The sequence below is a fragment of the Bos indicus x Bos taurus genome, chromosome 9 (genome assembly GCF_003369695.1).
Source record: "Bos indicus x Bos taurus breed Angus x Brahman F1 hybrid chromosome 9, Bos_hybrid_MaternalHap_v2.0, whole genome shotgun sequence".
Lineage (NCBI taxonomy): Eukaryota > Metazoa > Chordata > Mammalia > Artiodactyla > Bovidae > Bos > Bos indicus x Bos taurus.
This window is the reverse complement of record NC_040084.1, coordinates 89,860,585-89,877,921: the sequence shown is the minus strand read 5'-3', so window position 1 is coordinate 89,877,921 and position 17,337 is coordinate 89,860,585. Positions and strand designations below refer to the sequence as shown.

Genomic DNA, 17,337 nt, shown 5'->3' with positions numbered 1-17,337 from the left:
TGTTGCTAAGTGCTCACAACAGGATACAATTTCAAAGTTATGGTAACGTTCTTCCAAAACCAGGAGACAGGCCCCTTTTTACAATGGGGAGTTCATCCAGGGCCAACTTGAAGGTCTTTTCACAGGTCCTGTGCTAATTGGAAATAAGGCTTCATCGTGATCACTTGTCCTTACTTTGCTTTGTCACTTTCCTTTATATTTCACTTATCAGGAAACATCTTAGATATAGAAGCAGAATTTTCCCATTAGTTGCAAACTGTAAGGACTGGCTTTTGTTTTTTTCCACATTCATGTTGCCTTTAATTTCCTTCACTGTGGTCTTTTTTTATCCACTCGCATATTCCATGCCCCTGTTCTTACTTTGCGCTGCATGTACAGAACTTGGGCTATGATGTACTTCCTTTTGAATCTTGTCCTCCTTACTGGACCGTAAGGAACCACAGCGACATCCATCCTCTCTGATTGAACCCATAGTTGGTCAGAGGTGGATGCTGGTACACAAGAGGGGCATACTGACATTTATTAAATACATGAACCAAACAATCAGTGAATGGATCGAAATTCGGAGTCAGTCTTCCTAAACTCTGGCCATGCTTCTATAACTTTCTTACCCACATTCTAGGTTCTAGATTTCCGGCATATTTCTTAACCCCACCATGCTTCAATGCCTTAATTCCATCTGGACTAATGATACCTCCTCTGTCTGCGTGGCCAGGCTACTTGTGTGAATTTAAATGAGAAGTATACACGAAGACAAGAGTAAATTCAGGTTGTAAAAATATAAGGTATGTTTATTAATTTGCCATGTGATTATCTTCTTTTGCAATGTTTATACCCACAAACAGAGGAAGAAAAATGGTAGAGAAAGGCACCAAATTTCTGCCAGAACTATTCACATTTATTGTCTTTGTTTGGAACTAGAAGATATTGAAGGAAGCCCCAGGATGGATGGCCATATGAACTTTGTTGTTTTCGATCTCTTATTATATCTACTGCTTATGTTCTCTTTAGTGCTATCATTACTCCTCTGTAGGACACATCTCTATCATGGTACAGTCCTTTGTGCAGAAGTCTAAGCTTCGTTGTTTTCAAATTCAGAATCTTTTGGGGTTTAGAAATACAATCTGGTAGGCATGCTACTCGGTGTGTATCATCCCCAATCAGGGACAGTGACAGCACTTTGTAATCAGACATTAATATTTATGCAAAGAAAAGTATGAATTTTAACATTAAGTAGGATAAAGAAAGATTATAAACAGCCTTTCTCGATGGGTTTTTCTTCCCCACCAAGTGATTTTTACTAAAAAATATTTGAAACGGAGGCCTCTTTAAGGTTCAGAGCTGATGTATCTGTTACCTTCTCTCCATCACACCCCCATACATACCTAATTAAAATTCCTCATGATAAGAATGCATTTCCTTTCCCCATTGCTTGTCCTTAGAGACTAACCCACAGCCTTGGCCTACTTCCTGGCATACTGTCTGATCTAGGGGTCCTTAGAAAACTTATTTAACTGCCTCTCAAACAAATATATGAAAATTCTCTAAATATTTAAACGTTTTTCTAATTGCTGACTGACATATGCTATGAGTTTCCTTGCCTGACAGTGATAAAATTAAAATGTTATAATGAATGTTTCAGACTATATTTTTAACTAACAGAAACCAACTGAAGCTGAAAAATTACCTTCCTTTTTGTGTTATTTTCTACAATTCTGAAAAAAAAAAAAAAACTTAAAAAGGTTTAGAAAAGTTAAATAAATCAAACACAATATCAGGATATATACACACCCACTCCCATCACATATGACCAGATTTTCCAGATTTGAATGATAGTACCGCAGACATAGTAGGATATTGTATTCATATTGGAAAAATCATGTAATCCTTTTAGCAAATATGCTAGATTTACTGCATTCTGCCATTTCTTAAATATATCTCAGGCTTAATTTTTGTCTAAATAAATGTATAAACTGTGGGAATAACCCAATATGATCCTGACTTTTGGGTGTAGTTAATTGGACAATAATAATTCAATTGAAACCAATATAAAATTTTCAAATGTTCATATCACTTCATACACATAAATGCAAAGGACACAGCTTAGGCCAGTGATTCTCTGGGGTAATTTTTCCCCAGTAGAGTTTTGACAATGTAAAGATGTTTTTTATTGTCACAACTTGTTGGGTGGAGAGAGAGAGGAGTGCTCTTGGCAGCTAATGAGTAGAGCCAAAGGATGCTGCTAAACATCCTATAATACATGGGACAGCCTCTCAGAACAAGTACTTATCCTGCCCCAATTGTCAATAGTGAAGAGGCTGAGGAATTTCTAATTTGGGAACCAAGATAATTATATTTTTCTCATCCCTTGTGCCTTAGATTTAAACTCAGATGATACTAAATTTTGCAAATGTAACTTTAATAAAACTGGGCTCTTTTAATCTAGTCACTGCTTTTACATATATGTGACATACAGCTCCACTTCCAGAAATCTTCAGAGCAGTTTATCTTTACCAACATGTGCTCGAAAAAAATTGAAGCAGTGATTAGAGCACTCAGTATAAGCAAAGATCCTTAAAAATTCCCTGTACTCATCTTTTTCCTCAATCTCACTCTTTCATTAGCTCTCTTCTCCTCTCCTTCTCTGTCCCCTTTTGTCTATGCTGAACTTGTGTAGAGTAACTTTGGATGCCCTTGTTCCTTGCCACTTTTCTCTGCATGGCTCATCTGATCAGAAAACCAAAGACCCAGCAGATGGAGCCAATGAAGCAAGTCTAGGAGACAGAAGGGTCTTTTATTACAGAAGACAGAAGGGTCTTCTGAAGGAGGTGTGTGTGTGTGTGTATCTGTCACACAAGTAAATGCTTTTGCTATGTTAGAAACCACTCCAAAACTTTGATGCTTGAACAGTCATAATTCATCATTTCTCATGATCTGTGGGTTGGCTGGTTAGTTTATAGTTTAAAAATGAATGGTTTTCTGAGGAGTGCATACATGAGACAATGTGCCAGGCAGTGGGTTACTTTCTAGGGATATAGTGATGGGGGAAACGCTTTCGTCCCAGGATGAATTTGTAAGCAGTTTTATTTGGGGGTGTGGGAAGGAGGAGTTAACAGATGCATCAACTCTGAAGCCTTAGATAGGTCTCAGTTTGCTGGTTTTACCTGGCCTGTGTTCATCTGCAGGGTTGGCCAAACTAGGAGGTCCAAGACGGCTTCACCCCACGTCTGGACTTGGTTCTGCTATTGGATAGGGCATTTCAGTTGTTCTCCACCTGGACTCTCATCCTGCCATATAGACCACTTGCTTTGCTTGGTGACTTTAGGACAGAGACACAAGACAGCTAAAATAAAACTATAAGACTTCTTAAGCCCTAGAATCATATGACATAAAGTCATTTATGCTGCATTAGTGATCAAAGTCAATACAATGCAAGATCAGATTCAAGGAGAGAGGAAATCAATTCTGCCCTTGAAGGGAGGAAGGACAAAGTCACATTGCAAAAGAAGATGTATTTTGGAACTGGAGACGTTTGTGTCCATAATTTAAAATCTGTGCTCTAGTCACTATGATTTATATTCTTTCTACATCAGAATGCACTCACCCCCTCTCAAGAAATAAAAAATGTCATCCAATTATGTCAGCAAGCTCCAACTCCAGTGTCATGTGGTCTTCATCTGGTCCAGACACAGGTGAGCCTCCTCAGATGCAATTCCTCTCAATCCCTAGGCCTGGAAACTAAAAAGAGAGGTTGCTGCTGCTGCTGCTGCTGCTGCTGCTGCTAAGTCACTTCAGTCATGTCCGACTCTGTGCGACCCCATAGATGGCAGCCCATCAGGCTCCCCCATCCCTGGGATTCTCCAGGCAAGAATATTGGAATGGGTTGCCATTTCCTTCTCCAATGCATGAAAGTGAAAAGTGAAAGTGAAGTCGCTCAGTCGTGTCTCTTAGCGACCCCATAGACTGCAGCCTTCCAGGCTCCTCCATCCGTGGGATTTTCCAGGCAAGAGTACCCGAGTGGGGTGCCATTTCCTTCTCTGAAAAGAGAGGTTACTGCTTCCCATTCATCCGACATGCAGTCTTGAGACAGGGAGGGACCATTGCAACAGATGCTTCTGTTCAGAAAAGAGAAGAATGGAAAGGAGATGGTAGTCATGCTCTGAAGTTATCCTGAAATCCAGCCAGACACAGGTGGCCCGTCCCTTTCATTCAAGAACAAGGGTCATTCCCTGTCTTTTTGATAAGAAGTGGCTTATGTTTGTGGCTGATAGTCTACTCAGCTTCTTCTTAGCCATATAAATTTGTGGTTCCAAAATCTTCTCTTCATTTTGAATTAGCCGGTCCCTTTAGTTCCAATGGGTGGCATTTTTGCTTAACAGATTTGTTGGCTTTCCCTAAATCTGCTTGGAGTTTATCCTGTGCCCTCCAAACCCAAAGTCTGAATTAAACTTTGCATCATGGGCCACTGCAGTTGGCAGTGCCCTTAAGTTTCTCAGAAGCTGGTTTGTCTTGTTGGGATCATCAACCAAGCACTGCCTTAAATCTTTCCAAGTTCTTCACAATGGTCTTACAGTCACATTCTTGATTTACTGTTATCCTGAAGCTATTTTTTGCTTTGCAAATCTTTTTCCACGAGAGACTGACAATGACAGAACAATAATTTTTTCCACTGCACCATATCAAAGGCTTTCTATGTTTCCTCTAAATTCTGTTTGCAAACTTAATAATTTCTTCTTTGGTTCATCTCCCTTTCTTCCAGGACCTTATCGGTTCAGTTCAGTTGCTCAGTCACGTCTGATTCTTTGCGACCCCAGGACCTTATAATGTGCAGTTAAAAAAAGCCAGTTAACAGCTTTCTATAGGAAAATCCCCCTAGCCAGTTGCAAAAGTTCAAGTTACTTCCAATGACAGAATATAAATGCATAAAATATGTGTAGTTCTCCTTCCAGTCCCAGTTGGCAGTTTCCTCACTGTTCTTTCAGCCTTGACCAAGAGTCTCTTTGTGACCTTCAGCCTCCTTCCCCACCTCATCCCAAGGCCAAGGCCACATGTTTTAGATTTCTTTTAAAGCACCACTGACCTCCAGCAACAATTTCTGTTTCAATTAGCCTTTGCTAAACCACCATCGGGATTTAGAGAGTTAACGCAATAATACATATGGTTTCCGCTGGTCCCGTGGGTGGGCTAGGCATTTCCTCTGTTGACTGTGCCTGGAAACCTTCACTTGGCTACGTTTAGCGGGAAAATCAGCAGGGCTGGCAAGTCCCCTTGTTCACGTGTCTGGCAGTTGGTTCTGGCTGTCACCCTGGGTGCTTTAGGTGTCCTCCAAGTGTCTGTGTTCCTCTAGGTTGCTGTATCACCACCAGGACAGAGTTCATAGAGAGCCATGATGGAGCTTCAAGACCTTTTAAAGCCCAGCCTCTGAAGTTGAATGAAATCACTTTAGCCATGTTATTGATCAAAGCAAGTCTGAAGGCCCAGCCTAGACTCTGTTGTTGTTGTTGAGTTGCTCGTGTCTGACTCTTTTGTGACACCGTGGACTGTAGCCCACCAGACTTCTCTGTTCATGGGATTTCCCAGGCAAGAATACTGGAATGCATTGCCATTTCCTTCTCCAGGGGATCTTCTTGACCTAGGGATCAGTCCCACATCTCCTCATTGGTAGGTGGGTTCTTTACCACTGAGCCACCAGGGAAGCCCAGCCAGACTCGCTCAGGGTGGGGAAGATTTCTCTCTATCCTGATAGGAGGAACAGCAAAACCACGTTGCAAAGGGTGTGCTGACCAGAGTGGCAGGAATTTGTGGACATATTTGGTAATCAGCTATAGCCTGGTCATAGCAAACACCTTTGTCCAACAACACAAGAGAAGACTCTACACATGGACATCACCAGATGGTCAACACCATAATCAGATTGATTATATTCTTTGCAGCCAAAGATGGAGAAGCTCTATACAGTCAGCAAAAACAAGACCGGGAGCAGACTGTGGCTCAGATCATAAACTCCTTAATGCCAAATTCAGACTTAAATTGAAGAAAGTAGGGAAAACCACTAGACCATTCAGGTATGACCTAAATCAAATCCCTTATGATTATACAGTGGAAGTGAGAAATAGATTTAAGGGCCTAGATCTGATAGAAAGAGTGCCTGATGAACTATGGACGGAGGTTCGTGACATTGTACAGGAGACAGGGATCAAGACCATCCCCATGGAAAAGAAATGCAAAAAAGCAAAATGGCTGTCTGAGGAGGCCTTACAAGTAGCTGTGAAAAGAAGAGAAGCAAAAAGCAAAGGAGAAAAGGAAAGATATAAGCATTTGAATGCAGAGTTCAAAAAAATAGCAAGGAGAGATAGCAAAGCCTTCCTCAGCAATCAATGCAAAGAAACACAGGAGAATAGAATGGGAAAGACTAGAGATCTCTTCAAGAAAATTAGATACCAAGGGAACATTTCATGCAAAGATGGGCACAAGGAAGGACAGAAATGGGATGCACCTAATGGAAGCAGAAGATATTAAGAAGAGGTGGCAAGAATACACAGAAGAACTGTACAAAAAAGATCTTCCTGACCAAGAAAATCACGATGGTGTGATCACTCACTTAGAGCCAGACATCCGGGAATGTAAAGTCAAATGGGCCTTAGAACTACTAAGAACAAACTACAAACAAAGCTACTGGAGGTGATGGAATTCCAGTTGAGCTCTTTCAAATCCTGAAAGATGATGCTGTGAAAGTGCTGCACTCAATATGCCAGCAAATTTGGAAAACTCAGCAGTGGCCACAGGACTGGAAAAGGTCAGTTTTCATTCCAATCCCAAAGAAAGGCAATGCCAAAGAATGCTCAAACTACCGCACAATTGCACTCATCTCACATGCTAGTAAAGTAATGCTCAAAATTCTTCAAGCCAGGCTTCAGCAATATGTGAACCATGAACTTCCTGATGTTCAAGCTGGTTTTAGGAAAGGCAGAAGAACCAGAGATCAAATTGCCAACATCCGCTGGATCATCAAAAAAGCAAGAGAGCTCCAGAAAAACATGTATTTCTGCTTTATTGACTATGCCAAAGCCTTTGACTGTGTGGATCACAATAAACTGTGGAAAATTCTTCAAGAGATGGGAATACCAGACCACCTGACCTGCCTCTTGAGAAACCTGTAGGCAGGTCAGGAAGCAACAGTTAGAACTGGACGTGGAACAACAGACTGGTTCCAAATAGGAAAAGGAGTACATCAAGGCTGTATATTGTCACCCTGCTTATTTAATTTAATGCAGAGTACATCATGAGAAACGCTGGACTGGAAGAAGCACAAGCTGGAATCCAGATTGCCGGAAGAAATATCAATCACCTCAGATATGCAGATGACACCACCCTTATGGCAGAAAGTGAAGAGGAACTAAAGAGCCTCTTGATGAAAGTGAAAGAGGAGAGTGGCTTAAAGCTCAACATTCAGAAAACGAAGATCATGGCATCTGGTCCTATTACTTCATGGGAAATAGATGGGGAAACAGTGGAAACAGTGTCAGACTTTATTTTTGGGGGCTCCAAAATCACTGCAGATGGTGATTTCAGCCATGAAATTAAAAGACGCTTACTCCTTGGAAGGAAAGTTATGACCAACCTAGACAGCATATTGAAAAGCAGAGACATTACTTTGTCAACAAAGGTCTGTCTAGTCAAGGCTATTGTTTTTCCAGTCGTCATGTATGGATGTGAGATTTGGACTGTGAAGAAAGCTGAGTGCCAAAGAATTGATGCTTTTGAACTGTGGTGTTGGAGAAGACTCTTGAAAGTCCCTTGGACTGCAAGAAGATCCAACCAGTCCATCCTAAAGGAAATCAGTCCTGAATATTCACTGGAAGGACTGATGCTGAAGCTGAAACTCTAATACTTTGGCCATCTCGTGAAGAGTTGACTCACTGGGAAAGACCCTAATGTTGTGAGGGATTGGGGGCAGGAGGAGAAGGGGACAACAGAGGATGAGATGGCTGGATAGCATCAACGACTTGATGGACATGAGTTTGGGTGAACTCCGGGAGTTGGTGATGGACAGGGAGGCCTGGCATGCTGTGATTCATGGGGTCGCAAAGAGTCGGACACGACTGAGCAACTGAACTGAACTGATAGCATGGTCCTATAATTTTTTTCATGTATAAGTGAAAGTGAAGTGAAAGTCACTCAGTCATGTCCAACTCTTTACGACCCATGGAGTATACAGTCTATGAAATTTTCCAGGTTAGAATACTGGAGTGTGTAGCCGTTCCCGTCTCCAGTGGATCTTCCCAGGCAGGAATCAGACTGGGGTCTCCTGTATTTCAGGCAGATTCTTTCCCAGCTGAGCTACCAGGGAAGCCCCTTTTCATGTGTATGTTTAATTTAAAATCTAAACATTGGGTAATTTTAAACTTTTTCATTCTGTTGAAATATTCGATATAACTTAGACCCTACCCATATTATATAACAAAACTAGTGATAATTTTATTAACTATAAATCAATAATTTGGATCATGTAATTTTGATCCCAAAACAACTAAAATTTTAATTTAGATCACTGAATTGAGGCTTTTATTAAATGAATAATGGTTATGTTGCCATCATATCTTTTTGTTGTTTTTTCCTTTGTAGCCATATTGATTGTGTTGAGAAATTCAACCTGCTTATTTCTATTTATAAATTGCTTTCCAACTTTGTCGAGGTGAATATATCTGCATCAGAAATGATGAAAACACTTTATTAGTTGCAATTAGGAACAATATTATTTTAAATATTTGGTTTGTTTTAAATTAACATATTTACTCTTAGGAGACTTAGACATCATTGTCCTTAAAGCATCCAAAGAGTATAATTAGAGTCTGCAAAAACTAAAAAAGTTAATCATAACTTATTACAAACTGTGAATGTATTAATATATGATACCCTAATGTTTTTGTCAGAGATGGCAGTGTCAGACTTAACAACTGTATCTATTCAAACAGTCTTTCTTCTTGGTATTTCTGTATTAAAGATGACATTGATTAAGAATGGATATACCTAGAAATCCAGTATTTTGCTGTTTATGATTGTTCATAACTGTGATAAAAATGTTCATCTTTATGTGCATACCCATGAATGCAATGCTGTGTATCTCAGAAATAAATTCTGATGGACAAATTTGTTATATATACTGAAATATGCTAATTTTAATTACTGTTAACATTTTAAAAGATACCATCTGTTAAGAGGATATTGGCATTTATGTTAATTTTTTTAAAATTTGGTAATGCTAGTTAACAGCTGCTGATGGTTGGGTTCTGTGTACAGTTTTACATAACATATTTATATAGAATAAATTTATTAATATGGTAAAATGAAAATACAGTTAACATACTTCTAGGCAGCAAATTTTTCGTGATTGATTGCAAAGTCTCTCAGTAACCCAGGTCACCTTTTTCTGTGGTCTCTGAGCTTCCAGCTTCATGTGTAAGTCACTTAGGACAAACCATGGTTGTGAGAAATCAGCCAGTCTTTGTTACTATGACTCATCAGGAAAAAAGCTATTGACTATAGTCAGGTGACAGTTTCTGAATAGTCAGATGTAATCACCTTTGCTGCATTAGGCCCATGTCTGCACGTGTCATGATCTTGCCCTGAAACAGCCTAGTACTGAGGAAATATATAGATGGGGCCAAGAAATACAGAAATTGAATATCAGAGCTAGCTCTCTTTATTTTTCACTCATTTTTTAGAGAGGGATATTGCCGTGGGATTTGGGGATTATCACACATAACAACATTACCCAGGGCCGTGTGCAGCCAGCAGGTGTCCTAGGTAGACATCTCTCTAACTCCTGAGGACGAGCTGTTATAGAAACAGAGGCAGTGATGGAAGCCACAGGGTTGAAGGACCTAGAGAATTTTCATAACTAGTTTTGTGGTTTTTTTTTTAATCCTCACGGTGTGGCTTTTAGAAAGGAATCAAGTTCAAGCCCTAGGAGAGGGGATTTGGAGCTGCATCTGCTCAGAAACACTCACCTAGACCAAAAGTTGGTCCTGAATCAGAGCGCAGTGCATGTTCCTATCGGGGGGCACCCACCTCCTAACCTGGCTTCTCGTCTCATCTCTCCTCTGTGCTGATGCTGCTATTCCATCCAGATATTTCATGATGCATTTGTAGTGGACGTGAATTCTCATAATCTTCCCTCTCAAACCTGCTACTTTTATCTTCCCTCCTTCCTCCCTTCCCTCCCTCCCTTCTTTTTTCTTTTTATTTCAGAAACTTGTGGCGTCTGAAACTTGGCACTGCCACTGGGTGACCTTGCTGAAAATGCTTAACCTCTGTGTACTTTGGTTTTCTTTCTTTTTGGTTTTTGGTCACGCCAGCGGCTTGCAGACCTGTGCTCCCTGTCGTGGAAGTGTGGATTTTTAACCACTGGAGCATCAGGGAATTCCCCCAGTTTTCTTATTTGTAAAATGGACATTAAAGTAGTTCCTCTTGTAGATTTGTTATAAGAATTCAAAGAGTTAATAAATATTTATTACACAAGACATAATAATTAATTTAAATATAATATGATCTATAAATAGATAGGGAAACAAGTGCCTGATACATAGGAAGACTTAACCATTATTATTATTTGGGTTTGTTTCCAGTAGGTACTTGAAAGTTAAAAGTGCATGTTTAATGTGATTACAAATAGTGGTTTCTTTAAATTTTATGAATATATCCATATTTTCTCTAAATTTAAAGACTGCTTTGTATTTTCTTTATTCATTCAGTAGGATTTATATGTCACATTTGTGGGCATTGGGAACAAAGTTAATGTCCTCAGGGGTTTATATTCTACCAGGCAGTCCAGGATTCTGACTTGAAGCCCAGGAGAGGTCAGCTCCAGAGATGAAATCTACCTTTCTAGCTAGTTGAAATTACATTTCTTTGAGCATCACCTTTAAAAGGTAAGGAATTGAGGTGATATCTTTTTCATCTGTTTTCCTTACAACAATCAGTTTATAGCAAACAGTTGACACTCAATAGATATTGGTGTAGAGAATAGAATTCACCTTTTCCTTGAAAGCGATTATGCCATTTCAATCATTTAAAAACTATTTTATCTATTTTATTTAGTATTTGGGGCTGCTTCAGGTCTTAGCTGCGGCATCTCTCATTGCAGCCCAAGGCCTCCAGAGCACGTGGGCTCTGTGATTGAGGTGCACGGGTTCAGTTGCCACTGGCATGGGGGATCCTAGTTCCCCAAGCAGGAAATGAACCCATGCCTCCTATATTGGAATGCAGACTCCCAACCAGTGGACTGCCAGGGAAGTCCCCTGGCACTCATCTCCATATATCTCTAATTAAAAAGCCTTCTTGAAGCAGACCTGTTTTTATTTGTATATTATTTTCCCTTATTGCATAACAAGTTACCAAACTCAGCAGTTTAAAACGATGTTCATTTATTATCTCCAGATTCTTATGGGTCAGGAGTCTGTGCAGATAGCTGTGCCATCTGCTCATGGTCTCATGAGTCCGCAGTCAGGGTGCTAGGTGGGCCGCACTCTCGTCCGGAGCCTGAATAAGGAAGAATCCACTTTCAAACCCATCCAGAATTCATTTCCTTGTGTGTGATGGGCTTCTTCTGGGCTCTTGGCTGGAGGCTGCCGCCCTCACCCACTACTTCCAGAGGCAGCCTGCAGTTCTCTGCTCCAGGACCCTCTCCAGGGATTGGTCACATCTTGGCTGTTTGGTTGTTTATGCCAAAAGGAGAGTCTCTCGCTCCAGTCAGCTCAGAAGGAGTCTTACATGAAGTAACACGTTCATGGGTGTGGCATGTCATCCCCTTTGCTGTCTTCTGTTGATTAGAAGCAGTTCACAGGTTCTGGCTGCAGTTGTTCACACAAAGGTTATGGACTCTAGGATGTGGGAGTTCTTGGAGGTTACCCTATAGTATGTTCACCACACTCCCCATGGGATGGAGTCCCCGAAATGCTTCTATCTTGGTACATTACTGTACCCTTCACTATATACTTTCCTTTTCTTGTTTCTCTCCACCTCTAAATATTTACTTTTATTATAATTTTTTTTTTCTATTTTGACTTGCCTACCTTTTTCTTCCAGTTTTATTGAGATATAATGGACATGAAGCGCCATACGAGTTTAAGGTGTAGAGTGTAATGATTTGACTTACACACACCATGAAATGATTATCACAGTAAGTTTAGTGAATATCCCTCATGTCATATAGATACAAAGTTAAAGAAATTGAAAAAAAAATTTATTTTCCTTGTGATGAGAACTCTTAGGATTTATGGTCTTTAAACCACTTTCATATATAACATATAGCAGTGTCAATTGTATTTATCATGTTGTATATTACTGTAGTGCATTGTTCATTGCATTGTAGCAACAATAAAGTACTTAATTTATCTTTTAACTGGAAGTCACACCTTTTGACCACCTTCATACAGTTCCCCTCCTCCACCACCACTTCTGCTAACCACAAATCTGATTTCTTTTTCTATGACTTTGCAGTCATCTCACATGCTAGTAAAGTAATGCTTAAAATTCTCCAAGCCAGGCTTCAGCAATATGTGAACCATGAACTTCCTGATGTTCAAGCTGGTTTTAGAAAAGGCAGAGGAACCAGAGATCAAATTGCCAACATCCGCTGGATCATCAAAAAAGCAAGAGAGTTCCAGAAAAACATCTATTTCTGCTTTATTGACTATGCCAAAGCCTTTGACTGTGTGGATCACAATCAACTGTGGAAAATTCTGAAAGAGATGGGAATACCAGATCACCTGACCTGCCTCTTGAGAAATCTGTATGCAGGTCAGGAAGCAACAGTTAGAACTGGACATGGAACAACAGACTGGTTCCAAATAGGAAAAGGACTACGTCAAGGCTGTATATTGTCACCCTGTTTATTTAACTTATATGCAGAGTACATCATGAGAAACGCTGGACTGGAAGAAATACAAGCTGGAATCAAGATTGCCGGGAGAAATATCAATAACCTCAGATATGCAGATGACACCACCCTTATGGCAGAAAGTGAAGAGGAACTAAAAAGCCTCTTGATGAAGGTGAAAGTGGAGAGTGAAAAAGTTGGCTTAAAGCTCAACATTCAGAAAACGAAGATCATGGCATCCAGTCCCATCACTTCATGGGAAATAGATGGGGAAACAGTGGAAACAGTATCAGACTTGATTTTTCTGGGCTCCAAAATCACTGCAGATGGTGATTGCAGCCATGAAATTAAAAGACGCTTACTCCTTGGAAGGAAAGTTATGACCAACCTAGATAGCATGTTCAAAAGCAGAGACATTACTTTGCCAACAAAGGTTCATCTAGTCAAGGCTATGGTTTTTCCTGTGGTCATGTATGGATGTGAGAGTTGGACTGTGAAGAAGGCTGAGCGCCGAAGAATTGATGCTTTTGAACTGTGGTGTTGGAGAAGACTCTTGAGAGTCCCCTGGACTGCAAGGAGATCCAACCAGTCCATTCTGAAGGAGATCAGCCCTGGGATTTCTTTGGAAGGAATGATGCTAAAGCTGAAACTCCAGTACTTTGGCCACCTCATGCGAAGAGTTGACTCATTGGAAAAGATTCTGATGCTGGGAGGGATTGGGGGCAGGAGGAGAAGGAGACAACAGAGGATGAGATGGCTGGATGGCATCATCGACTTGATGGACGTGAGTTTGAGTGAACTCCGGGAGTTGGTGATGGACAGGGAGGCCTGACGTACTGAGATTCATGAGGTCGCAAAGAGTCGGACATGACTGAGTGACTGATCTGATCTGATCTGATGGCTTTGTTTGTTTTTGAAGTATAGTTGAAAAGTATAAGTACTATGCTAGTTCCTGTTACACAACACAGTGATTCACTATTTTCATACATTTCGAAGTGATCACCACAATAAGTCTAGTTACCAACTGTCTCCATACAAAGATATTCCATAGTAATTAACTATATTCCCCACCCTGTACATTTCATACCTGTGACTCATAATTTTGCAGCTGAAAGTTTGTACCTCTTAATCTCACTCTCCTGTTTCTTTCCTCCCCTCAATGCCTCTAAGCAATCACCTGTTTGTTCTCTGTATCTATGATTTGTTTTTAATTCTTAGATTTCACATATAAGTAAATTATACAGTATTTATCTTTTTCTTTCTCACTTATTTCATTTAGCATAATACCTTCTAGATTCATCCACATTGTTGCAAATGGCAAGAAATCATTCTTTTTAACGACTGACTAATATAAATATGGGTTTATACCACATCATGTTCTTTGTTTTTTATCCATTCATCTATTGATGGGCACTTAGCTTGTTTCCATAGCTTGGGTATTGTAAATGATGCTACAGTGAATATAAGGGTGCATATATCTTTTCTAAATAGTGATATTTTCTAACTATCCAGGAGCAGAATTGCTGGATTGTATGGTAGTTCTGTTTTTAAATTCTTTGAGGAATTTCTATATTGTTTTCCATAGTAGCTGCACTAATTTATATTCCTTCCAATAGTGCGTGGGGTTTCGTTTTCTCTACATCCTTGTTATTTTCTCCAATGCTTCTTATTTGTTGTTTTTTTGTAATAATAGGTGTGAGATAATATCTCATTGTGGTTTGATTTGCATTTCCCTGATAATTAGTGATGTTGAGCATCTTGTCACATACCTGTTGGCCATGCATATGTCTTCTTTGGAAAAATATGTATTCAGATCCTCGGCCCACTTTTCAGCTGGATTTTTTTTTGATGTTGAGTGATATGAGTTCTTTGTATATTTTGGATATTAACATCTTACGGGATACATCATTTGCAAATATCTTCTCCCATTCTGTAGGCAGCCTTTCTGTTTTGTTGATAGTTTCCTTCACTGTGTAAAAACTCTGCAGTTTGATATAGTCCCATTTGTTCGCTTTTGCTTTTGTTTCCCTTGCCTGAGAATGAGTATTAAAAATATGTTACTAAGACCAGTGCCAAAGAGCATACTGCCCATGTTGTCTTCTGGATATTTACCTTTAGAGTCATTGTGGTAGAGACCATGTCCTGTTTATCTGTCTGCATCCCATAGAAGTTAATTAGTCTCTGTGAATTTTTTTTTTAACAGCTTATTGAGTTTAATTATTCAATGAGTTTTCAGTAAGTGAATGAAAATAAAGTGAGTGAAAAGTGAAGTCGCTCAGTCGTGTCTGACTCTTTGCGACCCCGTGGACTGTAGCACACCACGCTCCTCCATCCATGGGATTCTCCAGGCAAGAATACTGGAGTGGGTTGCCATTTCCTTCTCCAGAGGATCTTCCCGACCCAGGGATTGAACCCAGGTCTCCCGCATTGCAGGCAGACGCTTTAACATCTGAGTAAACATATGGCTAAAATTTCCCAAATTTTAAAGTATTTGCTGATGATTTTTTTAAAAAATAGTCAAATTCCTTAATATATTTGGAGCCTTATTGATTTTTCCTTCAAGATAATAATTGGCAAGATGAATTACAAGATAAAATAATCTATATATATTATTATAGATGATTAGGGCTTCCCTGATAGCTCAGTTGATAAAGAATCTGCCTTATATATAGCATATATATTATATATAATAATCATTTCTAGAATTGTGTGACTATGAATTTTTTCATGATACAACTTTCTGACTTGTTATCTAACCAGATAAATTCTTTTTCTTCTAGATGAGCAAGAGATAGTACAAAAACGTACTTTCACAAAATGGATCAACTCTCATCTGGCCAAGGTAAATAAAACTCCCCAGAGTTCTGTGTTTATTTAGTTTGAGCCAATAAATCATTAAATTCACAGCATAAAATAGCACTACCATGATCATTGTCACTCTTAACTAGTCAGTGTTGGCAGTCCTATGAATTTGATTGTCACCTACATGTGGCATTTGCTAACCTTGCCTTTAGATAATCAACAGATAACCAGCGTAAAGAGCAGTTACTTCATGTCATTTCCATGAATCCTGATGGAATATTTCATCCACTTCTTTCTTCTGTACTAACCTGTGTGCCATACCAGAAGGAGAATTCATGCTAGATTTTTGTTTGTATTTGTTTCTATTTGGAACAGAAAGAAACAATGAGTGATCTACCCTGAGCAGAGAATTTTATCTGAAGAGATTGTAATGGTGTCTAGACTCCCCTCTCAAGTGCTTTTATAGAAAAGTAATTATGGGGTCAGGACACTACAAAGACTAATCATTCTGAGATTATGCCTACTGATGTTGGATGGTGTCAGGAGACTATGCATTCATTCATTGTGATTATTTTGAACATAAATACTAATGTAAAAGAAATTCCCAGGTAGGTACATTACCATAAAATTAATCTCTTATAATGTTGATGAACAACTGTGTGAACCAAAAAACATTGCATTTGTAAAAATAATGTCGATGATACAATGATTTTCTGTGTTCAGTTAGAGGATCTTTGCTGAGGTGCTACCTGTAGTGTTCAAGGTATAATCCTATTAATATGAGCAATTTTTGACTGGGGACTTCCCCCAAAGCTTCTTTTATCGTTCAGAAGCAAAACACGACAACTAATATCAGTGGTATGGTACACATTTACTGCTTACTCTGTGTCTTTGCTAGGCTTTGGAGACAGGAAAGAAGATTGCAAAACACTTTCCCAGGCCTTGGGAAGCTCACAGTCCAGCAAAAACTGGAGACTAGCATAACATGTCTAGATACAGGATTCAATAGGCTTGTCTTTTCTAGGATCTCTCTCCAAAAACCTCTTGGTAAGATGGGAATTCTCTGGCCCAGTGGCTGCACCCAGAACCTGCCCTGTGACAAGGCACTGAAGAACTTTGGGGCCCTTTTTCTCAGGCTTAGGAGGGTGCCATCTCTCCATGGCCATTACTTACACTAGAGACTGGTAATCTTTTGCAAAATTCTTGCTTTTCCAAACTAAAAATAGAGTTATTGTTTTTTCATATTGTGAAATGGTTATGTGCTCGTTGTAAATCATTTTGATAATAGTCCTTAGAAAAAAATGAAAGTAAGTGTTAGTCGTTCAGTCATGTCTGACTCTTTGCGACCCCATGGACTCCTGTCAGGCTCTTCTTTCCATGGATCCATGGACCCTTTTGAGGCTCTTCTATCCATGGAATTCTCCAGGTAAGAATACTGGAATGGGTAGCCATTCCCTTCTCCAGGGGACCTTCCCAATCCAGTGATCGAACCCGAGTCTCCTGCACTGCCTGTGAACTCTTTACCATCTGAGCTACCAGGGAAGCCCAGTGAAAGTAAAAATCACCTTAAATCCCACAGTCCTGATGCAACCATTACTGAAGTATTGATCACTGTTTCCCTTCACATGGACATGCATAATTTCATGTAAATGCCT

At 39.7% G+C, this 17,337-nt stretch overlaps 1 protein-coding gene across 12 annotated transcripts in view; it reads left to right on the top strand.

The window, feature by feature from the left end:
- Window positions 1–17,337, top strand: part of SYNE1 (spectrin repeat containing nuclear envelope protein 1) — a 496,771-nt gene that overhangs the window by 72,879 nt on the left and 406,555 nt on the right. For all 12 annotated transcript variants that reach the window (XM_027551881.1, XM_027551880.1, XM_027551874.1 and 9 more), the window contains exon 3: window positions 15,661–15,722. In XM_027551881.1, coding sequence (XP_027407682.1) covers window positions 15,661–15,722 — 62 coding nt within the window. The remainder of the gene's footprint in view (window positions 1–15,660; window positions 15,723–17,337) is intronic.